The sequence below is a fragment of the Perognathus longimembris genome, chromosome 21 (assembly GCF_023159225.1).
Source record: "Perognathus longimembris pacificus isolate PPM17 chromosome 21, ASM2315922v1, whole genome shotgun sequence".
Lineage (NCBI taxonomy): Eukaryota > Metazoa > Chordata > Mammalia > Rodentia > Heteromyidae > Perognathus > Perognathus longimembris.
This window is the reverse complement of record NC_063181.1, coordinates 14081430-14107928: the sequence shown is the minus strand read 5'-3', so window position 1 is coordinate 14107928 and position 26499 is coordinate 14081430. Positions and strand designations below refer to the sequence as shown.

Here is a 26499-nt window from a genome sequence, read left to right as displayed (position 1 = left end):
TCTCACATCTTACAATTGTTCTCCAGCAACACTTGACATTTGTGATTCTGCTCTCTGTGTTGTTCTTCCATCTTTTCCTTCCTGCGAACTGACCTCTGGTTTCCCTACTTCAATTTACTGCCCTTTCTCTTGTGATCTTACACATAGGTTAGAAGAACAATTATTACAATGTAAGTTTGTTCTTATTTGTTTAGGTGAATAGAGCATCCCTCATCTGAAAATTCAAAATTATCTATAATCTAGATCTTTTGAGTGACTATATGGCACTACAAGTGGAAAATTCTACCTCACTAAAAAAAAATAATTAAAAGTCTGGAATACCTTCATATTCTGTAGATAGGATGTAAATGAAACATATTATGTTTTCAGATTTGGGTAGATCCCCAAGGTATCTTAATATGTATTCCAATATCTGAAAAATATACCATACATTTTAGATAGAGGGCAGTAAATTGATATTTCTTTTTCCTGAAATATAAGCTTCTTTACAAGAAAGAACCATATACTTTTTTTCTGTATCTCTAATGCGTTAGCACATTGCCTGGCAGATAAAATTGTTCTAGAAGTATTTTTCTAAATGAAGAATCAATACTTCCTTTCAAATTGTAGCAAAATTTTAGAGCATCTCTGTTTCAGATATTTCTATTCTAGGTAGCTCTACATACTTCTGCCTGTATTTCTGGTTTGCTTTGGTGTCCCCTTTGCAGAATAGGAGGTGATGAATGCAGATGGAAGCAATGTAGCGGGTATAAGATTTCTTTAGACACAATTTCCACAGCACTCTAAGCGCCACATTTCAAGCAGGATTAAATCATTAACAATTCAAGCCATAAAGATGAAGTGTTGTAACATTTCACCTAACACAGCAATTGTACTGAGAGTAATGAGGACTCTGCCTTAGGCTTTGTGCTTTGGGAAGAGCTCGACCACTGTAACCCTGTGCATATCACCTCCTGCTTCTTGCAGTGACTAAGAGGGAATACCCATTTCTTAACATTTCCTTTTTGTAAAGAGAAGGAAAAAAACAGAAAAAGACCAGAAAATTGGATCAAAGTATAAAAAACCTTGAAGCTGAATATGACCATCTATTGAGAAGTCTAGAGAAGAACCTGGAAATACCTCAGGATTGCACGTATGCTGATTACAAAGTGATCGACTATGAGGTAAGCACTTAGTGAGAACTGAAGATGAAGTCAACAGCAACAGTGCTCAGGCCCTGAGTCCAAGCAAAACAAACAAAAAACCCCCAAAACATTAAAAATAAAAATAGATAAGAAATAATCAAGGCGCCCTAACCCTCTTGCCTCTTTTTTAGTCATTGCAGATGGTGTTTGAGCGAGTAAAAAATGAAAGGAAAGGTGACCAATTGAAAGCTCTGGCAGAAAGGGGTGTTGGCTACCATTACAGTGCCATGAGTGCCAAAGAAAAACAGTTGGTCGAAATCCTCTTTAGGAAAGGATTTATTAGGGTAGGTAAATGATTCCTCTTTTTTCACTCTGACTACATGACACTGCATGTCCATGAGAAGTAAAAACAGAATCACCTTTTTTGTCCTATATAATTTTTATTGTTTAAGTTACAAAAATAATATGACTGTGATGAATGTGTGTCCCTTATTTAAATGGGGAAGGGGAAATAATTGTGCTTGTCCTCTTTTAATTGAAAAGAAAAATATTTCCCAGACACTTTTCCAGTTTCCAGTGTGAAATGTGCCTCTGGTGAATTTAGCCATCCCTCCTAGCTATTTCATTTATAATTTTGGTCTGCTGTTTATATGATTTTGAATACAGATTTTTTTTCACATGTGGGGAGGACATTTGTAGTAGAGTTTTGGTCAGATCTTATCCTAATAGAATAACTGAAATGAGAGCAAGAACACTTGGCTGCTTAGCATCTGCAGCTGATCTCAGCAGAGTTCTGCCCAGTCTCATCTGTTACTGATAAATAGACAAGAGAAAGATTAATTGTAACCTTTCAAATAAAGCCTAACTATGCTTTGTATAGTGAATACCCTGTGCATCCCCGAGGAAGGTTTAAATAATTTCCCAGTGAGCTTGAATGTGGAGTAATAGTCTAGAATTGTGTTGGGCTTGTAAAGTTTATCCATCTTAATTGGATATGGCATATACTAGAACTATAGGTATAGCTGAAAGACAGAAAATAGAAAGAGAAAAAGAGATTCTGGCATGTCATGCAGTATCTTTCAATCACAATCAATGACATGTTACTCAAAAAATCTGACATGACAATTAAAAGGGAAATTCTGGTTTCTGGAAAAACTAAAAATATATTAACTTTTCTTAGCCTTTCTCTTAACTAATAAAATGTATTTATTGGTTTATTTTAAAGGTTCCTAATCATGGTCACAATTTTCTACATGATTATTAATTGAGAAAAAGTGGGCCACCTGTCTGATCAGCCTATCCTGTGGTTAAAATAGCATCTACTTACCTAGTAGTTGCTCAGTTACTAATAGTTTAATGAATAAGTGACTACATTACTTTGAATAGCTTTTATGAAACACTGATGTCTTTGTTAGAATTGTGTGTGTGTGTGTGTGTGTGTGTGTGTGTGTGTGTGTATGTGTGTGTGTGTGTGTGTTCTGGTCCTGGGGCTTGAATTCAGGGTCAGGGAGCTGTTTCTGATCTCTTTTGCTCAAGGCTAGAACTCTGCCACTTTTAGCCATGACTCTTCTTCTGGCTTTTTTGCTGATTAATTGGAGAATTGGAGATAGAGGCTCATGGACTTTCCTGGCCTGGGCTGGCTTCAAACAGCGATCTTAGCTGCCTGAGTAGCTAGGATTATAGGCATGAGCCACAGGGTCCTAGCTAGATTTTTGTGGGTGTGTGTGTAGGACAGGGTATTTGTTTATGTCAAGTTTTAAATGAGGGCTTCAGACTCCCTTGGCTTGCTTGTGCAATTTAACACTTGAATCATGCCTCCAATCTAGCTTTTTACTAGATAATTGGATAAAGAGTCTTAAGAACTTTTTTACTCATATTGATTTTGAACCTGCAGCCTTTGGCTCTCAGACTCCTGAGTGTTGGGGATTCAGTTTGGCCTTGAAGGGGGAAGGGCAACAAGAGCTCCCGAGGCACTGCCCTTCCCCCAGCCCTGGGGCTGTGTGGAAGGTAGCCCCTCCCACCTTCCGGCCTCAACCAGAAGAGAAGCAAAGTAGCCCCCGCCTCTTGGCTCGGCCACATGTGTAATGGCGGAGACCCGGTCCTTGGGGGGCTGTGGTCTCTGCCCATAGAGGAAGTTCTGTGATATCACTTGATGGACAGCCCAGTAGCCAATCGTTAATAGTCAGTTAGTCCCTCCTCTTCCTGCCCGCCATTACTGCTATATAAACCCCTCCCTGATTAAAGTCCTTTGAGACTGGCAGACCATCGGACCAGCTCCCCGAAATGGTATCTGCATCTGCTCTTGATACGTGAGGGGGACGGGGGGCGGGAGGGGGGGAGGTCTCGGCATCCTACCTCAGCTCAGCTTAGCCGATAAAGACAAGCTCCACCCCTCCTGCTGGCGGGAGAAGCACAGTTGAGTATCTTTCATAATTTGGGACTTGGCATCTCCCCGGGAAAGGAGGGGGGATGGGGAATTTAAGCCCCACACCTGAGTAGTTAGTAGTTAGGACAATAGACATGAGCTACTAGTACCTGATGATAAATCCAAAAAATATAGCAAAATAGAGAAAAGTACTCCAAATCCTCACATATTTACATTAATTAGATCACATATGGCAATAAAACAAGTAGAAATATCCAGGATTAGATATTTTTAAAAAATGAACGAGAATTTGGGTCGTGTAAGCTTTAGATTCTGCCCCACTTTTTTTTTTTCCTCATCAGCTATAGAAATCCATGGGTAAGGTAAGAAAACTTACCTTTTTCTTAGTACTGAGATACATTATTTGTAGGGATATAATCTCAAAGAAACTTAGTAGACAAAATGAGTAATTGCCTTGCAATGGGTTTGTAAATGTGCATTTCCCTGTTATAAGAAATTTCCTCATTGTTTACATTCACTTATTGCTGGGCACTGGAAGCTCACACCAGTAATCCTTGCTACTCAAGCAATCAAGTCCTTGAGACTCTTATCTTCAACAAATTACTTAGTAAAAGGCAGAAATAGCTCTGTGGTTCAAGTGGTAGAGATGGGACAGTGCCCTAACCCTGAGTTCAAGTCTAAGTACCAGCAAAAAAAAATATTTATTATAGTGAGTACAATATACCGTTATTGATGGTGGGTGGTGGGGATACAAAGGTGAATGCTATTACAATGTGATAGAAGACAAATGAGCAAATAAGTAATATTATTAAGGTAGCTATTAATGCCAGGGAGAGGTTTGCAGCAATGGTAGAGGAAGATGAGTTTAGATGTAGCAGTGAGAATTTCTTCAGTGATGACTACATAGACAATAGAGCGGGCCACACAGAATGTGTTTAGAAGAAATACACTTGACGCGAAGCATGGCAATGGCCCTGGTTTGAGAACGTGCTTGCCGTGTTTATGAAACAGGAGGAATAGAGGTGTGTCTCGCACACCTAACTCTCCTACTGTGGCTTCACTGAAACTCAAAGTGTGTTCCAGTTCACTTTATAAAATGCTTGTGCTATTCCACAAAGTAATTGTTTAATTCTCTCCTAGGTGGTGACAGCAACTGGAACACTGGCTTTAGGAATCAATATGCCTTGCAAATCTGTGGTTTTTGCTCAAAATTCAATCTATCTGGACGCTTTAAATTACAGACAGGTATTGAAAGATACATGAACTTGTTTAATGTATTGATAATATACCTCCATATCGTACTGAAATACTTGTGTACCATTAGTTTGTAAACAGGTTACAATGCATAACTCAGTGGCCTGCTACCAAGACCACTTTGTTAGTCTCTTCTAGTGTTGTTTGTTTAGTTTTTGCCTTGTGATCTCTATATCAACCATCTTTCTTCATTTAGTATTAGCCTTGTAGTATTAGAATATTCTCTGTGATTTTCTGTTCTCTTCTTCTACTGTCTTGCAGACAGCAGAGATTGTCTTCATGGAGTTTCCCTGACCAGGATCATTTGGTTAATATTTCTGCTGCCAGTATCAAAATTAGCTATATCATATCCAGCAGACAAAAGTTTTGTCACAATGCCTCCCCTTCTTTCTCCTCAAAGTAGTCATTATTCACCTCACTACTGACCAGGCCTTTTCTAATGAAAAGAACGTTTTGATAACTCTCTGCCAATTTGTCAGCCCCAGGCTCTTTGAGTTGCTACTTCTTATGTAATCTATTTAAACTCTCCTTTCATCTTTGGAAATCTTGTATTTAGGGCACTGGAGCTATGTTGCTGAACTATTTGGGATGATGGACTTGGGAGATGCAATGCTAGGCTTTGACTTTCTGGTCTCCATTCTGGGATATGAGTGCATGCCAATTTCTTCCACTGAGCATGCCCAGAGTCCATGTGAACAGGAGATTTTGCATACTTCAAATATTGCTGAGTTCTGTGGTAGACAAACAGCAAAGATGACTTAGCACTTTTTAAACACCTAATAAATGAGAATTACTATAACTCGGTGAAAAGTCCCTTCTTTGCTTACTTTTTACAAGCTGCATATCAGAATTTCATCTCACTCATGTAATTTCCTCAACTTGTACATAGCCTTGACTTTGTAATTCATACTTCAACATGTTAGTGTAAGAGAGAAGACAGGAGAGAGAGGGAGCAGAAGGATAGGAGAAGGCAAGGGGGAAATACTGTAACAAAATGTACCTATAAGTGAATTTGGAATCAAGATTTACTCTTGTTAACCTTTGCTTTGGATGTCATTGTCCAATTGCCTGACATCATTAATGTCGTGAAGTAAGTACTTAACAATGATTAAGTGTCCTGCTTTATGTCTCTTGTCTCAGTCAGTTTGCTAATCCTTCTGTAATTGGATATTCATTTCAGTTAAAGATTGGACATAGGCATACTTTACTTGCTCAAGAACAATGTCAATGGCTCAGTATTAATACTATGACCAGAAAGAAAAGTGTTAAGGGATTTTTACATGATGATTCCTTTCTGTTCCAGATGTCAGGCCGTGCTGGAAGACGAGGCCAAGACTTATTGGGAAACGTATATTTCTTTGATATTCCACAATCCAAAGTAGAAAAACTCATAAAATCCAAAGTTCCTGAGCTGAGAGGACAGTTCCCTTTCAATATAACACTGATCCTCAGACTCCTGCTGCTGGCTTCTAAGGCAGATGACCAGGAAGATGGCCAGGCTAAGGTGCTGTACTGGCCAACGGGTGTGAGGCAGCCATTGTCAGTAATGTCACAGGAGCTGGGTCTGCTGCTCTTTGAGAAGTCTGGGCAATAGCCTTTCCCCTTTCCATCCTTTTCTCACTTCATAATGTGCTCTAGGGAGGTCTCTGGGAGGGGAAGATAAAAATGATTAATTTTGTTCCTATTTATCATCACATACAAAGTTTGTCGCTGCATGGTGCTGGAAACCACCAGGCCTACTGCTCTCATGTGGGAATGAAGACATTTTTTAAAATTTTAGTTAAGGGTGCTGGCAAAGGATATTAAAAAATGTGGGTAACACACAGTTTTATAACAAGTAAAAGTATATTTGTCATGAAAAAGTAACCCAAGTTCATTAAGAAATATTTAGGAAATGAGATGGGAGAAGAAGAAAAAAAGAACTCACACCTAGTTCTACTACTATTCAAAGATAATCTTGTTATTATCTGGATTTTTTTCCAGGTATTTTTCTTTTTTCTTTTTGCCAGTCCTGAGGCTTGAACTCAGGGCCTGAGCACTGTCCCTGGCCTGCTTTTGCTCAAGGCTAGCACTCTACCACTTGAACCACAGTACCACTTCTGGCTTTTTCTATATATGTGGTGCTGAGGAATCTAACCCAGGGCTTCATATACATGAGGCAAGCACTCTACGCCTAGGTCATATTCTCAGCCTTCCAGGTATTTCCCATAGCATAAATTTATGTGGATTTTTTTTTTTTTTTTTGGCCAGTCCTGGGCCTTGGACTCAGGGCCTGAGCACTGTCCCTGGCTTCTTCCCGCTCAAGGCTAGCACTCTGCCACTTGAGCCACAGCGCCGCTTCTGGCCATTTTCTGTATATGTGGTGCTGGGGAATCGAACCTAGGGCCTCATGTATCCGAGGCAGGCACTCTTGCCACTAGGCTATATCCCCAGCCCTTATGTGGATTTTTTAAACACTGAAGTAGTTATGGGTATACTTTAGGATACAGCTATAATCTTTCGGTGATATTTTGTACTCAGCTAGAATTTGGAAATAGCCAATTTAGTCACTGATAATGTCTTCTGCTAAGCTCTATCCATCTACATCTTGTTCACATATCTCAGATCTGAGGCTGGATGAATTGATTTGATCCAATGGATGCATTAGTAGATCTTCATTTGACATAGCTTTTCTGTACTGCAGACTAGCTGTTACTTCTTTCTGACCCATTGATGTCAGAAAATTACTATAAACTACACAACAAAATGAATTGGGTGGTGTTTCAGGATTCTTATTATGCGTGATGTGTAATTTTGATTGCCAATCTAATTGGATTGGGATAGTCCTAGGAATAGTGAAGACACTTCTGAGTAGGTTTGGAGAGATGATTGGCATAGGGGATAGCCATTGAGGGGAAGACCTGGGTGTGTATTGATGGTACTATATAGGCTAAGGAGATAGGCTAAGGAGAAGAGTGTGGGGGAGGGGTACCAACAAGTAGGCTAGGATCCTCATCCTTGCTCAAAGCATTGCTTACTGCTTCTGACCCTCATGAGATGAGCCATCTTTGCTCTATCCTCTGTCCATGCCACAGGCCCATGGCAGTGAAGCTAGCCATGGATTGATAACATCTGAACTCATGAACCATATACATTTTTCCTCTTTCAAGTTATTTTTCTCAATTATTTTGTCACAATGCTGAAAACTCATCTCAGTAAGACTTTAGTTAAGGGATATTCCCAAAGGACACACCTCACTACCGTGAGTTTCTCACTTCCTTACCTGTTCTGCTGTTTCTGTCATTTGCTGTTCGTGCAGCCCACAAGAAAGAAGAGGAGGTAGGAAAGGTGATCTTGTTGTCCCTCTCTACTTTCCAGCAGAGTCCCTGTCTTTATAGAAAGTACAAATTTTCTTAAGTTCCTCCAAATCTGAGGCCTTAAGTCGTCCGGCTTAAATTTGGGGCAGAGGGTTGTTATAAACTTTGCCTTTGATTGAGACTTCATAGATATTTTAATAGGAAGTTTGGAGCTGCACAAATGTCAGTGCTATTGCATGCAGGAAACCAAGAAGTTCACTTAAACCTTTGATTTTAATCAACCTAGTTCCATTAGTACTGCAACAATATTGCAAGATATGGATTGACTTATCTTACTTTTTTTCTTCTGAAACAAATCAAGTTGATAAGCTCTTAAAAGGGAATGGCTTTTATTGCCAAAATGCTTAGTAGTATACTTCCTCACAGAAGATTCTGGTTTACATGCCCCTGATTACTTTAAGGAAGAATGCATTATAAGAACACAATAAAAATGCTAAGAAATCTAGCTGAGTTGTATGTACTGCTGGTATCCGGGTGGTCTAATAGATACGGATACTACTAATTGTGTATTCTCACAAGAGATTATATACTATACAGACATTGTTTTACACATTCAACATTGTGTGAATAACGGTGTTCATGTGTTTTTCCTCCTAGGTGTTGTCTGTGCTAAAGCATTCACTGCTATCCTTCAAACAACCCAGAATTTTGGAGATATTAAAGCTGTACTTCCTGTTTTCCTTGCAATTCCTGGTGAAAGAGGTACAAGCATGCCTTATTCTGTGTGTGTTTGTGAAACACATTTACAGTTATCTAGATATTTTTTACTATGCTGAGCTAATTGCATTCTTTACAAGATTATATACAATATTACTCATAGTTAATGGGAATATCGAAATTGAGCTAAGTAGTAAGCTATCAATCTCATATTGTCATTAAGTACTATTTGAAGCTAGCAACGGATGATATTTATTAATCATGTGGGGATTTGAATAAAACTAATAAGTTATTTTTGTTCTTTAGGGCTACATTGATCGAGATGGTAATCCCACAGGGTTTGCTGGGCTTGTATCACATTTGCACTATCATGAGCCTTCTAATCTTGTTTTTGTCAGTTTTCTTGTAAATGGCCTTTTCCATAAACTTTGTCAGCCAACCAGAAAAGGTGAGCTTGACATCTTCATATGTATATAGTAAAGGCATACACATATGTATACATATATAATAGATGTGTACACATGCATGCATATATAATATATACACTTATATAATCCTACATGTGTATGTGTATAGTATTGAAAATAGCAACAGATTTGTAGAAAGCTAACACTAGGAATGTTTGTCCCCTAAAAATGCAGTTAGGATGTATATATTTTGCAGATCTTCAAATAAAGTGTAAAAAAGTTTAATAGTAATACATATTATGTAGGAGACAGCCATAGCTTGTTAACACTTATTTTAAAGTGTGATGCTTTTGAAAGTATGAACTTCAATGATAGCTTGTTTCCAGGATTGAGAGCATTTGATTAAAATAAAATTTTTAGATAATACTTTTTTTTCAAATTGAGTAATATATTCTTAATATTAGAAAACGTGAAAATTAAAAAAATACTTTTTATTAGTAAAATAAATAATTTGATTATGCACAGGTAAATAATATTATTTGTAAGTATTTTTAAATCGTATTTCTTTAGCATATAATTATGTATTTTATCTAATTTATTTGTATTATGTTAATTGTGTGACCCAGAATCTTGTTTCTCCTAAACATATTAATTTCTTTTTTTCACTCATATCATGTAAACTATAAATTCCATTTCACACATTTTAAAAATTAAAATCCTGCTGGGCATTGACAGTTTATACCTGTAATTCTACTTAATCAGGAGACTGGGCTCTAAGGTTCATAGTTCAAAGCTAGCCCTGGCAGGACAGTCTGTGAGACTCTTATCTCCAACTAGCTACCCAAAAGCTGGAAATGGTGCTCGGGCTCCAAGTGGTAGAGTGTTAGCCTTGAGCACAAAAGCTCAGAGACAGTCCCCAGGCCCTCAGCTCAAGCTCCAGGACACACACACACACACACACACACACACACACACACACACTATTCAACATAAATCCTTAGGAAGTGGCCTTACTGTAAATGTTCTCTCATATCCATACTTAAAGTTAATATATTTCCTAAATGCCTGGTGAATTCAATGCCTTTCACAATATTAATCTCTCATGTGTTCATAGGAGCCCTCTAGTTTGCACAAATGGTCTAATAACTATGCCGTAAAAATCCATAGTTATATGACACAAGATCATAGGATCATTTTGCTCTGTAGGAGGAAAATTAATTTCAAGAAATAGAAAGTGAAGTTTTGTGTGTTGGTGTGTGGGCAGGTGGGCGGATATATGCAGTTCAGTCTAGTAACTGTGTTGTAGATAATAACGATGCATTATTACTCCAAACATGAAAAAATTGTCTTTCACTTTTTTTTTCTTTTGGTTGTGGGGCTTGAACTCAGGGCTTGGTCACTGTCCCTGAGCTTTTCTGTTCAAGGGTAGTGCTCTACTACTTTGCTCTACTTCTGATTTTTGAGTAGTTAATTAGAGATAAGAGTCTCATGGGGGCTGGGGATATAGCCTAGTGGCAAGAGTGCCTGCCTCGGATACACGAGGCCCTAGGTTCGATTCCACAGCACCACATATACAGAAAACGGCCAGAAGCGGCGCTGTAGCTCAAGTGGCAGAGTGCTAGCCTTGAGCGGGAAGAAGCCAGGGACAGTGCTCAGGCCCTGAGTCCAAGGCCCAGGACTGGCCAAAAAAAAACAACAAAAAAACAAAGAGTCTCATGGACTTTTCTGCCTGAACAAGCTTTGAACTGTGGTCCTCAGATCTCAGCCTCCTGAGTGGCTAGGACTATTAGTGTGAGCCACCAGTGCCAGGCTGGTCTTTCATTTTTGATAAAGGTAATCCAAGATTCAAATATAAGTAGTCAGACACCAGAGACCAAGGTATTAAATGTCCTTAAGTATGAGTGGCAGGAAATACTCGAAGTGGACAGTGAATATGAGCGGAAGAAAACTCATGTAGATGTTAAGTATGTTTGGAGGGAAGGCAGATAGGCTGAGGAGGTATTTATTGGTATCTGAAGTTGGAAAGCCCTTAACATTACACTAAAAATATGTGTGTGTGCATGTGTGTATGTGTGTGTGTTGGTGTGTCTGTGTTGAAATCATGCTATTGACATACTGTGTCATACGAAATCTGATCCTGTACTGGGAGAGAGTAAAGTGGGGGAAATGGAGCTGAATGGATTAGAGAATTCCTGGTTTGGATAACTGGGTTCTAAACTGAAGTGGAAACACAATTAAAGACTGAAAATAAAAAACAACAAGGATGGAACTATTCATCATTTTGCCTCCTCTGTTCACATGTTTATCTCAAGCATTTAGTTTCTATGAGATGTAATGCAACATAATTTATGCAGGCAACATTGATGCTGCCTCACATTTATAACATGGCATTTTGTTGTGTATAGGCTCTAAGCACTTTTCTGAAGAGACTATGCGAAAGCTGATGTTAGTCCTGGCAAATCTGTTTGGAAGAAGGTATCTTCCAGCAAAGTTAGAAGATAATAAAACCAAGTTTTATCAGTCAAAGGTAAAGATATGATTCTGATAGAATTGGTTAATATAAGACAAATAAATAGATTCACCAGAAATGATTCAGTTTCAGTAGGATTTGGGGGAGATATACTACAAAAAGAGACAGCTATTTTACAAAAAATGATTGTCCTATATCCAAGTATAAAGCCCAGTGTTTAAATCCTAGAACCTTAAATTAAGTTCTCATTTATAAAACACCTGACATGATGGTACATGTCTGTAATTCTATCTACACGAGAGACAGATCAGGATGGCTGTAATTTGAGGTTATCAGGTAAAAAGCAAATGAGATCCCCATGTCAATAAAGAAGCCAGGCCATGGTGGTGCATGTTTATAATCCAAGCTATTTTAGAGGATTACGACTGGAGGCTGGCCCTGGTACAAAAATGGAGAATTTTTTATAAATGCAAAGAGAAACAAAAATAAGCTTTATCTCAGTTTTATCACTTGATTTTTTTTAACCAATTCACAAGACAGTGGCCTTACTGAATCTATAACAGCTATCAAAAACATTTGGCTTCTAGGTGTTTCTTGAAGAACTCCCCAAGGATTTCAAGGAAGCTTTGGAAGATTATAACAGGAAAGTTACGAAGGATTTTACTTCTTTTCTATTAATTGTGTCCAGATTGGCTGATATGAAACAGGAATGTGAACTCCCATTGTCAAAAACTGGTAAGTATGTATTGGCTTCATTGTGAGACCATTTAAGAATGAATAAACTTGCCTAAGAACACTTTATCTCAGGCAGAGGTATTGGGGATGTAGCTTTATGGTGGGGTGTTTGCCTGGTAGCCTGAGAACCCAAGTTGGGCTTTAGGACCCCAGCATTGCCTTTTTTTTTTTTAAAGAATATGTATTTTATATCAAGAGAAGGGGATTCATTCTGCTTTCCAGAGAAAGAAACTGATTGTTGACAGTTGAAAGATCTGTGAAGAGTGAGAATAAGTAGAGTGATTTATCAATAAAGAGCTTTGATGGAAGGATGGCTTTGAGTCAAGTCTGGAGAATGGAGTAAGGATGTCTGTGACATGAAGAGAAATTAGAGACTCATTTGGTTACATTTTCTTAAGTGCTATAGATTCCTAAGGTTAGGCTCTAGGCAGAATCCCGGAGTCCACACCCTGTCTTTTCTTCTTAGCAGTGAGTTCTTGGGCAAATTACCCCATCACCATGGCCAGGGTTTCCTCATTAGATTTATGATAATGAGATGTAAATAATGAATACATGTGAATGTCTTAAAATAGTGTTTGGCACAATGGGCATTTGCTGTCTTCTTTCTTTGTTTGTGAGTAATCGATGGAAGCCTTCAAAGAAAATCCAAAGGGAAAGGGGATTTAGGGAAAGGAAAAGCCTTGAGCTCTGGGAAGTACCATCTGGCATTGCTCTCCCTTAGCCTCCTCAATTGGAACAATGGAAGGAGGTGAATTGTGTAGCTTCCTGGGTTCTGTTAAAGAAGAAGGAAGCAAGAACAACAGCCCGCAGGAATGGTGGGCATGGTGAATCTCATGGGGAGGTGAGAGAAGAGCAGGGAAAATTTCTTCTTTACTTACTAGAATTCAGACCTGGAGCTTTATAAAGAATAGGAGGAGACACACATGCCTTCTCATTCACTCTTTCCAAGCCACTAAGAGTGGCTGCTTGGAATACAGTGTTGAGAAAAACCCTAGCCTACATCAAGTCTAAGTTCAATGCAGAATATCCACAAGATTCCAACAATCCTCTATGAAAACAACACAGAATTAAATTGACCAATTTTTCAGTATGTCTTGTCCTAAGCCGTGCTAATGGCTTGATAACCTTTAGCTTATTCTGTGTTCCTGTGATGTAATCTCTGGACAGTTGAATGGCTTCCTTATGTAGTGTAGTTTTGGAAAAGTAGATCGGTGTGACAATTGGGTTGGTTTTAAATATAAAGGTCTTTTCATTTACTCTGCTCAGAATTCACCGGCCCAGAATGCAACGACTCTCCACTTGTGGCTCACTTGATGAACTGCACCAAAGGAAGAGTGGCAATTTCCCCATTTGGCGCTCTCTCTGGCAACTTTGATGATGATTTGCTTTACCCTGAGGTTCCAACTCATGTAAGTGAAGGATGGCCTTCCTGAATACAACTCTAGGACTTTCATTCCAGTCCCAGTGATGACTTATTAACCACTGCTCTCATTCTGCCATAGAAATGATCAAAGATGGCCCCTAAGAGCCATCATTTTAGAAAGCTTTGTTTCTTGTATTTTAGATGGATGATTATAATCTATTGGTTTTTTAAAAAATAAGTTTGTAGTTAAAACATTGTACAAAGTCATATGAATTGTTAAACATTTATTTCCCTTTCTGTATATTAGGTAATTAATTTGATTGATAGGATGTAGGTAATTACCACTTGCCTTTCTCTTTATACAAGTTTTTCCATGGGGTTTTAGAAGGTATTCTTATAGTGACAATAGAATAGAAAGTCTGCCTCATTGTGACACATTGGCATGCTATCAGTTAGCAGATACCTTTGAAGTGCAGGTTGGGAACACGTTCTTACTTACTCAGTCCTGGTGGAGTTCTAGAAAAAGTGGGCCGATTCCTGTTTCATCTAATTTGAAGCACCTTGCACAGGTGAACATTTAGAGTATTGCTTGATTGTAGCATGCCCTTAGTGCAAGTTGTAATCAATTAAACCTCATTTGTTTTTATTTTATTTTTTGTAGCTGAGCACAATACTAAATATGCATTCTCACATTTCCTTAAGTAGTTTATAATGAACTGAACACTAAGCACAAAAGTGGAATGAACCCCCGTGACCTGAAGAAAATAAGCTTCTCCTCTGTTTCACTTCCTGGTCTCCGTTCTTCCACTTCCCTAAAGTTTCCTAAACTTTGTTTTTCATTCTTCTTTAAAAAAAAAATCTATCACAAAATCACGTTTTACTTATCCTTGCATTTAAATCTTACAAAAGTGAAGGGATATATTCTCTTGAAGTGATTTTTTTTTTAAAGGTTAATTCTTTTTTAGTATATAATATACATATTTCAAACAACTCAAAGCGGCAGACCCCAGCCGGGCTGTGCGAGCTTCCGGGATCGTAAGCGCAAAGCCCCCGGGGGGCGTGGCCGAGGCCCCGCCCACTCGCGGTTCTCAAACAGGTCCACTACCAGGGCCTATAAAAGACGCCGCCGCAGCGCTCGGTTCCCGCGCTCCCGGAAGACGTCGGGCCAAAGCAAAGGCCGCGGTGTGAAGCGGCACCGCAGGGTCCTGCGCGACCACATCCAGGGCATCCCCAAGCCTGCCATCCGGCGCGGCGGCGTCCCGCGCATCTCGCGGCTCATCTACGAGGAGACCCGGGCGTCCTCAAGGTGTTCCTGGAGAACACACCGTCACCGCCGTGGACCTGGTCTACGCCAGTCCTGGGCCTTGGACTCAGGGCCTGAGCACTGTGCTTGGCTTCCTTTTGCTCAAGGCTAGCACTCTGCCACTTGAGCCACAGCGCCACGTCTGGCCGTTTTCTGTATATGTGGTGCTGGGGAATCGAACCCAGGGCCTCATGTATACGAGGCAAGCTCTCTTGCCACTAGGCCATATCCCCAGCCTTGAAGTGATTTTTTTTAACCAGTCCTGGGACTTGAGCCCAGAGCCTGAGCACTGTTCCTGGCTTTTTTTTTTTTTTTTTAACTGATATTTTATTTTATTTTATTTTTCTCAAATTTTTATTATCAAACTGATGTACAGAGAGGTTACAGTATCATACGTTGGCCATTGGATACATTTCTTGTACTGTTTGTTGCATTGTCCCTCATGCCCCCCTCCCTCCCCCCCTTTCCCTCCCCCCCCAGGTGTTCAGTTCACTTACACCAAACAGTTTTGCAAGTATTGCTTTTGTAGTTATTTCTCTTTTTTTACCCTGTGTCTCTCAAATTTGATATTCCCTTTGAATTTCCTACTTCCAATACCAGTAAACACGGTTTCCAATATACTCAGATAAGATTACAGAGATACTGTAGGTACAAACATAGGAAGGTGATACAAGAACATCATCAATAATAGAAACTACACATACACATAGGACGTTGAAAGTAGTTACAACTGTGATATATCACTTTTTTCCATAACATGGAGTTCATTTCACTTAGCATCATCTTATGTGTTCCTAAGGGTATAGCTATTGGGCCTTGTGATGCTCTGCTATGGCTTGCCTAAACCTGTACTAATTATTCCCAATAAGGGAGGCCATAGAGTCCATGTTTCTTTGGGTCTGGCTCACTTCACTTAGTATAACTTTTTCCAAGTCCTTCCATTTCCTTACAAATGGAACAATGTCATTCTTTCTGATAGAGGCATAAAATTCCATTGTGTAAATGTACCACATTTTCCTGATCCATTCATCTATGGAGGGGCATCTGGGTTGGTTCCAGCTTCTCGCTATGACAAATTGTGCTGCGATGAACATTGTTGTGCTGGTGGCATTACTGTGATTTTGTTTGTGGGCTTTTGGATAGATACTCAACAGTGGGGCTGCTGGGTCATAGGGGAGTTCTATATTGAGCCTTCTGAGGAATCTCCATACTGCTTGCCAGAGTGGCTGAACCAGTTTACATTCCCACCAACAATGAAGTAGGGTTCCCTTTTGGCCACATCCCCTCCAACAATTGTTATTATTAGTTTTCTTCATATATGACATTCTTGCTGGGGTGAGATGGAATCTCAACCCAACTTCAAGCTGTATTATAAAGCTATAGTAATAAAAACAGCTTGGTATTGGCACCGGAACAGGCCTGAAGACCAATGGAACAGAATTGAAGACCCAGAATTAAACCCACAGAACTATGCCTACTTAATCTTTGATAAAGGAGCTAAAACAATAGTATGGAAGAAAGATAGCCTCTTTAACAAGTGGTGCTGGCAAAACTGGCTCAACACATGCAACAAACTAAAACTAGATCCTTATATATCACCCTGCACCAAAATCAATTCCAAATGGATTAAAGACCTTGAAATCAAAACAGGCACCCTGAAAACACTAAAGGAAGGAGTAGGAGAAACACTTGGGCTCCTTGGCACAGGACAGAACTTCCTTAACAAAGACCCTGAAAGGCTACTAATCAAAGAAAGGTTGGACAAATGGGACTGCATCAAACTCCAGAGCTTCTGCACGGCAAAGGACATAGCTCTCAAGATAAACAGAAAGCCCACAGACTGGGAGAAGATCTTTACCGGACATTGAACAGACAAAGGCCTCATCTCTAAAATATATGCAGAACTAAAAAAATTACCTTCTTCCAAAACAAAACCGCAAAGAACCAATAGCCCCCTCATCAAGTGGGCTAAAGAATTACAAAGAAACTTCTCTGATGAGGAAATGAGAATGGCCAATAGACATATGAAAAAATGCTCTACATCACTGGCCATAAAGGAAATGCAAATCCTGGCTTCTTTTTGCTCAAGGCTAGTACTCTACCACTTGAGCCACAATGCTACCTCTGCCTTTTTCTATATATATGGTGCTAAGGAATTGAATCCAGGGCTTCATGCATGCTAGGCAAGCACTCTACTGCTAAGCCACATTCCCAGCCCTTGAAGTGATTTTTCTAAAATTGTGGACTTAATGCTATGCTTCAAAAAGATTCATCTATCTATGTTGGGAAATTGATCTATATTTTGTCATATTTTATAATTCATTTCTATCTGCTGCTAATAACCAATTTGTTTCCAGATTTTTCTTTTCCATGTACAAATTTCTCTGGAGTATAATATTTTTCTGGACTAAAAGGATTTTCTGTGTTGTAAGAAAATAAAATACGGGGCTGGGGATATAGCCTAGTGGCAAGAGTGCCTGCCTCGGATACACGAGGCCCTAGGTTCGATTCCCCAGCACCACATATACAGAAAACGGCCAGAAGCGGCGCTGTGGCTCAAGTGGCAGAGTGCTAGCCTTGAGGAGGAAGAAGCCAGGGACAGTGCTCAGGCCCTGAGTCCAAGGCCCAGGACTGGCCAAAAAAAAAAAAAAAAAAAAAAAAAAAAAAGAAAAGAAAATACTCTAATATTCAAGTTTACCTACTCACTCATTTTAGAAAGTTATTGGTCCAATTTGTAGTCTCACTGGGTGCATACTAGAATTCCTATTGACTCCAGATAATAAAGTTTGTAAAAATGAGCAGATACAGAAAGCTTTATTTGCTTCCTTTCTCTTTTGATTGTCTTCTTTTTTATTCTTCTCCCTTTTTAAAAAATAAAAAAAAATCTAGTAGTTGAGTTCTAAAAGATCATTAGACATGCTTTCTCTCTGACACAGCTTCTTAACTCTCTGAGGCTCTGTTTGTGCAGGCGTATGGTCTACAGAGGCAATGATGTTGTGACAATTCTAAATCATGTTTCTTGCCTAGTCAGTCTTTTTCAGTCAGTCCAGTGGTTGAACTTGCTTTTAGTGGTCCTGCGAGTACTTTTATGGGTGGAGATAAGGTGTCAGGAGGCTGTTGGTGCATGCCACGATGCCCTCCTTTTCACCATGACTCATATGCATTGCTTATGTGATGGAACTGCTACCAAGTAAAATGTAAGACACTATTACTTTCCAAATTAACAAGTTTGAAAGGTGTGTGTTTTTTTTTTTAATTTCTTAGATCATTTTGCGCACAATTGGTATCAGTTATGCACAGGCTCCAGTATTGTGGCCACAAAGATTTGACATTCAAGGAAGAACAATGCCACTTAATGCTTATGCACTTGACTTCTACAAACATGGCTCCTTGGTAGGCTTAGTCCAGGACAACAGGTATAATCTGTCTGTCTGTCTGTCTTTCTGTGTCTCTAATGAATGAATTTAATGAATTATAGAGAAAAACCATCTTTACAACTTCAGGTATAGGGTACCCATGATAAACACATTAGAATTTTTTCCCTGTCAAGTTTAATGGCAACAGACAATGACATAGTCTATACTATTTTTGTGTGTAGTTTATCACAAAATCTTGGCCAGCTCAATGATCTAAAGGTATACTCTAAATGCCTAAATATTTGTGAATACTTGGATATATTATAACTTACTGTTATTCTGCTGATTCATTACTTACTATTATCTTTTTGATGGTCCTGGGGCATGAACTCAGGGCCTGGGCTCTGTCCCTGAGCCATTCTGTGCTCAAGTCTACCACTTGAGCCACAGTAGCACTTCCAGTTTTGTTTTTGTTTTTTTCAGTTTATGTGGTACTGAGGAATCAGACCCAGGGTATTATGCATGCTAGGCAAGTACTCTACCACTAAGCCACATTCCCAGCCCAGGTTATTTTTATTCTGGGTGACAAATAACAGCCCCATGCTGTCTAGTATCTGATGGAATATGTAAAGACAATTGCTTTAGCTCTTTGGCAGGGAAGGCATTTTCAAATGTACCAAGCAGGCCCAGGCGTCAGTGACTGTTTTGTAATCCTAGCTACTCAGGAGGCTGAGATCTGAGGATCATGGTGCAAAACCAGCCCTTGCAGCAAAGTTCACGAGACTTTTATCTCCAATTAACCATCAATAAAAGTAGCAAGCAGGAATAAACACTTGATTTAGCTGGGAAGGGAGAAAGTGGCTCCAATGCTGAGCATATACATATGGAGATGGACTTATCAAAGTCACGAATTCAGTATTTTTAAAATAAAATATGAATAATTCCTTATTAAAGCAAGACAATGCCAGTGTTCTTCAGAAATGTGAAGTATTTGTGAGTCTGTGTGTGTGTGTGTGTGTGTGTGTGTGTGTGTGTGTGTGAGACACGGTTTCACTATGTAGCCTGGGCTGGCCTTGGACTCATGCCTAAGCCTCCACATTGTTGGCATTACAGGTGTGCACCACTGCACCTGGCAAGGCATTTTTGTTTACTAAATTGAACTTATTATTGTGAACAAAAGAGCTGTTAAATTAATAAATGGTATTATACCATTTTTGCCTTTCTTTTGTCTTCTTTGCTATTTAGCATAAATGAAGGAGAAGCTTACCAGTTGTTGAAAGATTTTGCACTTACCATTAAATCTATCAGGTATGTTATCTATTTCAATACTGACTTTATATTTTTAAATGATTTAATTAGAATCTCAGAATGCGTTGAGCTCTTGTTGTGAGCCAGGTACGGGAAGATGGCATTGAACTACTTATATCTTAGACATTTCAAATTCACAGAAAGTCTGCAGAACTTCTCTATACTGTTGCATGTTTCTGTGATAGGAGTCCTCAAATCTATGGAGATTAAATTCCACCAGACACGAGCCTCCGCTCAAGGAATTGTGCACTAACAGGCAACAATATTCCAAGAGAAGCTAATCGTGTCTGTTGTCACAAGCAAAGTGTGTCAGATGATCACTCAAAGCACCTGCTGAGATCCATCGGGTCTCTAGGTTATTCCCACATCCATATTCTTCAATATCTTGCTTGAATCAGCATTTTCTCATGTTTTCTGTATTTGTGTTTAACAGACCCCACTGGAAATTCATATACTATCAAACTTTATATCGATTCCCTCTCTCCTTAGCATCCGTTTGTCATCTAATGTTGCCTGACGAACAGCCATCTTAAAGGCTCACATCTGCATTCACTGCCATATTTTACAGATGTCCTTTGTCTGTCATTTACTTATACACAATTTGACACAAATCCCTTTGTTGTATCCTTGCTAGTTAGGTTTTGGTTTTCATTTCTTTGCTCTGGGCTGAACTAGGCCTACTCAAATTTAGAAAAACAAATCTTTAAGTAGTTGTTCAAAGGAGTTTCCATTTAACAAAGCAGTTTCTGAAAACAGCATATCTTTTTTTATTTAATTTATTAGTTGAACACAAATTTTTTTGACAAGGTGTTGTGCAAAAAAGGTACAGTTACATAGTAGGGCAGTGTGTACATTTCTTGTGATATCTTACACCCTGTTTTTTTTCCCCTTCTCTAGGTCAGGTAGACATATATACAATATACAATGTATCAAGAACATATACAGTAGCCACGTGGCCAAGCCCAAGAAAATTCACCTAGGGCTTTAAATGTAATGTCGATATTAGACAATATGTCAACAGTAGTCTTATATGAACGTACATACATAGCTTTTGAGCTATCGTATTCCACTGAGAGGTCAATTTTTGACCTATATATGTTGAGTAGTTGTGAAAACAGCATATCTTGATCAATAGGATGTTTTATACAGAGAGTGAAAATTTGGGATGCCAGAGCAAAAGTAAGTGGCTTTGTCCATCTTGAATGCTTACAGATAGGGCATTCTGGGAGGGGCTCACAGTTAACCAAAGTTGTAGTTTTCACAGAAGCTCAAGAAATGCCAGAGACTTTAGAGCTATGACTAAAGCTGTGCTTAGCTAATTCATTCATCTCCAAGTGCTGGTGGCCCATGCCTATAGTCCTAGCTACTTAGAAGGTCGAGAAATGAGGATAGTAGTTCGAAGCCAGCTCTGGCAAAAAAAAAAAGTCCATGAGGCTCTTACCTCCAAATAACCACTACAAAACCTGAAGTGGAGCTGTGGTTCAAAGTGGTAGGGCAATATTCTTGAATGAAAGAGCTCAGGGACAGTGGGACAGTGCCCAGGCCCTGAGTTCAAGTGCAATGACCAACAAAAAAATCATCCATCCATGTGTTCATCTGACAAGTATGTATGAAAGTATTGGCATCTTGAGACACTTGTAAGCAATTGAGGTAAAAAAAATCATGAAATTTATCCTTGTTTACAAAATAACTTACAGTGGACACACACACACACACACACACACACACACACACCTGAGTTGTAGAGATAATAAACCTAGTGTTACAATGACAAGTAAGGAGTGACTCTATTTGGCTTTAGAAAGGGATTCTTGGATGAAATAATTATTTTTAGTGAGTCTGAAAGCAGGAGGCAGAAGCAACAGTAGAATCAGTGCTCAGAAGTGAGATGTGGGCTGGTGTGCTAGATAAGAGTTCAAGCCCACTAGAGTGACATGAAAAAAGTACAGGAGTTATGATTGGGAGCAGAAGCTGAGATGCTCTAAATCACATTAAAGGGAATTTCGATCTAAGTCAAGAAAGGTTTTAATTGTTACACTGTGGTATTTGGGCTTATGATTTAAAGCATTGTGATAGTTTGGGCAGAGTGTGTAGTGTGTTAGTTGGAATGTGGCAGCCACGTGTCAGATTGTCTCAAAGGCTGTTGCCATGATGCAGGCAAGAATGATAGACAGTTACGTAAAGAAATAGAAGTAACAGTGCAGAGAGTGGTGAAGGATGCTTTGACAAGGTACAATTCAGAAAAACTGATCTTGAGTCTCCTGCAGTTGGGGAAGATGATCTAAGGATTCTGTTTTAGTGAATAATACAAAGGAAATATATGCTGATGATGACAGAGAGGATTGAGAATTAGAAAAAATAGTGAGCTAGAAGGTTTTTTTGTTCTGCTTCCCCCCCCCCGCCCCCATTTGTTGTAGATTTTTACAAAGAATTTCTTTTGTGTGTGTGTGCTAGTACTGGGGCTTGAACTCAGAGCCTGGGCACTGTCCCTGAGCTTCTTTTGCTCAAAGGTAGCAATCTACCACTCAAGCCAGAGATCCACGTCCAGATTGTTTTAGGTAGTTTCTAAGAGATAAGAGTCTCATGGGCTTTCTACCCAGGCTTGATTTGAACTGTGATCCTCAGGTTTCAGCCTCTTGAGTAGCTCGGATTATAGTCTTCAGCCACTGGCACATGGCTACAAAGAAATGCTTCTTCCTTCTCCTCCTCCTTCCCCTCCACTTCCTCCCCATCTTCTTCCTCCTCTTCCTTCTCTTCTTCCTCTTCCTCCTCTTCTCCTCCTCTCCTCCTCTCCCTCTTTTTCCCTCCTTCCTCCCCTCTTCTTCGTCCTATTTTGTTAATATTACCTCATCATTTTATAGGATGTATTTCTGCCTACCCATAATATTTAGCGTCACTAAAATTGGTGCCTGAAACATTTATTTCTTTCCATTTGCAGTGTTTCCTTGCGTGAACTGTGTGAAAATGAAGATGATAATGTTGTATTAGCATTTGAACAATTGAGTAAAACCTTTCTTGAAAAATTTAAGAAAGTCTGAAAATGAAAAACCATAAAATACTTTCAGAGAACTTTTGCAAGTTACACTGGTAATTCTTGGGCTTTTTGTCAGAGAAGACTTTGTGATGGAGTGGAGAGAGCTGGCAATTGGGAAGAAGAGTTGCAATGGAACCTGATGTTTCCTGCCATCAGCACCTTTGGAGAAGCCACTTAATGTATCTGAAACGTGGCTTATTCTCATGCCTGAGTAATAGTCTTTACAGCTCAGATAGAGTGAGGGTGAGCTGACAGAAAATACAAGAGTTCTGTATGGAATTAAAGAACAACTTTTTTCCACTCTGAATTCTAAACAAATGCTGGATTTTAAATATGTTTGTCACTGTATTTTAAATACATATCTCCTCACTGTCAAGACTCATAAAACGTTTCTGAAGGCTAGACATGAAATATGTTCTTTCCAATGTACATAAATGGGACTACATGACTTAGATATCTAGCTATTGAAATGCATATTCTAGTAAAGAAATTACTTTTTTTGTAAGTATGAAAGAGAGCTTTGGTATGAATTTTTGTGATGCTTGTTATTTGTTTTATCTTAACCATATATAAGTGTCCAGAAAATAAAAAGGAAATAAAACTGATTACATCTCTTACCATTGGTTATGTTGTGTGAAATGGATGGGGCTTTCAGTCCATTAGTAGCCAACTATGCTATGGAGAAATCCCTGGATGCAAATGGTTTTGACATTGGGAAGAAATGCATTTGAGAAGGACAGGGACACCCCCCCCCCCGCACCCCTCCCCCCCCTGCCGCCCAGCCAAGTCTTCTTGTGGGACACTTGTTCCTTCTTCCTCACACAGGAAATATTCCAGGTACTTGTACTGGGCTAGGTAATCATTTTCTTGGGTGTGGGGTATGAACCTTCAATAAAAATTTTAGAAAAGAACAAATGAGATTCTATCAAACTTAAAAGATCTGTAAAGTGAAGGAAGCAATCAAGGAAACGGGAGAAAACATTTGCGAGCTAGTCATCTGGAGAGGATTTCATATCCTCAGTATAAAAAGCACTAAAACAAAACAAGACAAATAAAAACAAAACAAGGAACAAATACTTCTCTTAAAAATAGGAAATCTCAGAAGCCCAAGTAAACAGTTCTCAAAAGAAGATATACAAATGAGCAACAGGTATATGAAAAAATACACAATATAACTAATAATCAAGGAAATGCAAGTCAAGTCCACAATGGCATGCATTTTACTCCAGTTCAAATGACTATAATAAAAAGGTTTTTTAAAGAAAAGAACAAATACTAGAGAGGAATCAGAGAATGGAGAATAATTATACACATGTGTGTGGAACATTGCTCATATTTTGGACTATGTATATGAGATATTTAACTCAGTTAATATGCATGTATGAATTTGCTAATGGAGCTGTATTCTGTTGGTGATAATGTTATTCTTTTTCTGCGTGTGTCTGTCAGTCCTGGGGCTTGAACTTAGGATCTGGGCACAGTCCCTGAGCTTTTGTACTTAAGAATAGTATTCTACCACTTGAGCCACGGCTCCCTTTCTGGCTGTTTTTCCTGTTAGAGATGAGTCTCAGCCAGGTGCTGATGGTTCACACTTTCCATCTTAGCTACTCAGAAGATCTGAGGATCACAGTTTGAAGCTAGCCCAATGAAGTCTATGAGACTTATCTTCAATAAACTACGCAGAAAAAGCTGGAAGTGGCTCTGTGGCACAAGTGGTAGAGCACTAGCCTTAAGCTAAAGAAGCCTAGGGACAGTGCACAGGCCTTGAGCTCAAGCCCCAGGATCATTAAAAAGTCTCGTGCACTTTCCTGCCTGGGCTTGCTTTGACCTCAGCCTCCTGAGTAGCAAGGATTACAGGCATGAGCCACCAGTGCTCAGCTCAACTTCTACCTAAACGCAGAACAGTAAAAACATTGATACGAGGGGAACGTCCACTTTCCTCTACTCTTTTTTTTTTTAATTTTTTTTATTGTTAAGGTGATGTACAGAGAGGTTACAGTTTACATACATAAGGCAGTGAGTACATTTCTTGTCAAACCTTCTTCATCATTTTTCTCCCTTCTCCTCAATTCTTCCTTCACAATGAGGTGTACAGTTAATTTCTGACATATTGTTTTGTGAATATCATGAATGTTAGTTCGCCTTTGATCCTTTGTCTCACCATTTTGATGCTCCCTTTTCCCTCCCTAATTCAGACAGACATATATACAATACCCAGGGTACTAAAATCAAATACAGTGACCCCAGGCGTAAACCATAGGGAAGATAACCAAAAGAAAAAAGAAATAATTTTACATAGTGTGTTAAAAATAATAACCATGGGCTGGGGATATAGCCTAGTGGCAAGAGTGCCTGCCTCGGATACACGAGGCCCTAGGTTCGATTCCCCAGCACCACATATACAGAAAACGGCCAGAAGCGGCGCTGTGGCTCAAGTGGCAGAGTACTAGCCTTGAGCGGGAAGAAGCCAGGGACAGTGCTCAGGCCCTGAGTCCAAGGCCCAGGACTGGCCAAAAAAAAATAATAATAATAATAACCATGATAAATCACTTGCTTCTACAGCTTGGAGCTCGTTTTGCTTATTGCCTTATGTGATCATATGTACATAGCTATGGAGCTATTGTGATCCTCAGCTAGGAATACACTAGATAGACAGTAATTATTACCAGTGAGGGAAACCATAGAATCTGTTTCTTTGGATCTGGCTCACTTCACTTAGTATGATTTTTTTTCCAAGTCTTTCCATTTCCCTATGAATGGGCAAATGCCATTGTTTCTGACAGAAGCATATAATTCCATTGTGTATATGTACCACAATTTCTTGATCCACTGATTTACTAAGGGCCATCTCGGTTGGTTCCATATTTTAGCTATGGTAAATAATGCTGCAATGTGCTGGTAATTTTAGTATGGCCTTGTTTGTGATCCTTTGGGTAAATGCCCCAAAGTGGGGTTGCTGGGTCATAGGGTAGCTCCTTATTTAGCCTTTTGAGGAACCCTCATGCTGTTTTCCATAGTGGTTGAACAAGTTTACACTCCCACCAACAATGTAGTAGAATTCCCTTTCAAACACATCCCCACCAGCATCTCTTGTTATTAGTTTTCTTGATAATTACCATTCTTAGTGTGGTGAGGTGGAATCTCAATGTTTTGTTTTTTTCTCTCTTTTTTTTTTTCTCAATGTTGTTTTGATTTGCATTTCTTTTATGGCCAGAGGATGTTGAGCACTTCTTCATGTGCCATTTGGTCATTCTCATTTCCTCTTCAGAGAAGTCTCTCTTTAAGGCTTTAGCCCATTTATTAAGGGGACAGTTTGTTTCTTTGTGGATTTGTTTGGGGGGAACTTAATTTTTTTGAATTTTATGTATGTTTTAAATATGGGCCCTTGTCTATTGTATGCCCAGTGAAGATCTTCTCCCAACCTGTGGGCTTTCTATTTATCTTGCAAGCTATGTCCCTTAGCATGCAAAAACTGTGGAGTTTCATGCAATCCCATTTGTCCAACCTTTCTTTGCTTTGTTATGTTTCTAGGTCTTTATTAAGAAAGTTTCAAACTGTGCCAAGGAGCCCTAGTGTTTCTCCTACTCCTTCCTGTAATGGTTTCAGGGTATCTGATTTTACCTCAAGGTCTTTGATCCATTTGGAATTGATTTTGGTGCAAGGTGATATGTAAGGATTTAATTTCATCAGTCAGTCTTGAATCCCAATTCCTGGGAAGGATCTGGTGACTTTCACAGATCAATTGT

General features: G+C 39.3%; 1 protein-coding gene across 1 annotated transcript in view; it reads left to right on the top strand.

Annotated features, from left to right (window-relative positions):
* The window catches only part of Ddx60 (DExD/H-box helicase 60), a 61355-nt gene extending 37985 nt beyond the window's left edge, over positions 1-23370 (top strand). The window contains 12 exon segments of the mRNA XM_048330416.1: positions 1013-1163; positions 1316-1468; positions 4651-4755; positions 6068-6268; positions 8718-8822; positions 9084-9225; positions 11590-11711; positions 12242-12389; positions 13656-13798; positions 18320-18471; positions 19657-19719; positions 22658-23370. Of these exon segments, the coding sequence (XP_048186373.1) occupies positions 1013-1163; positions 1316-1468; positions 4651-4755; positions 6068-6268; positions 8718-8822; positions 9084-9225; positions 11590-11711; positions 12242-12389; positions 13656-13798; positions 18320-18471; positions 19657-19719; positions 22658-22757 (1585 nt within the window). The 3' untranslated portion in view covers positions 22758-23370.
* Positions 23371-26499: the final 3129 nt, after the last annotated feature.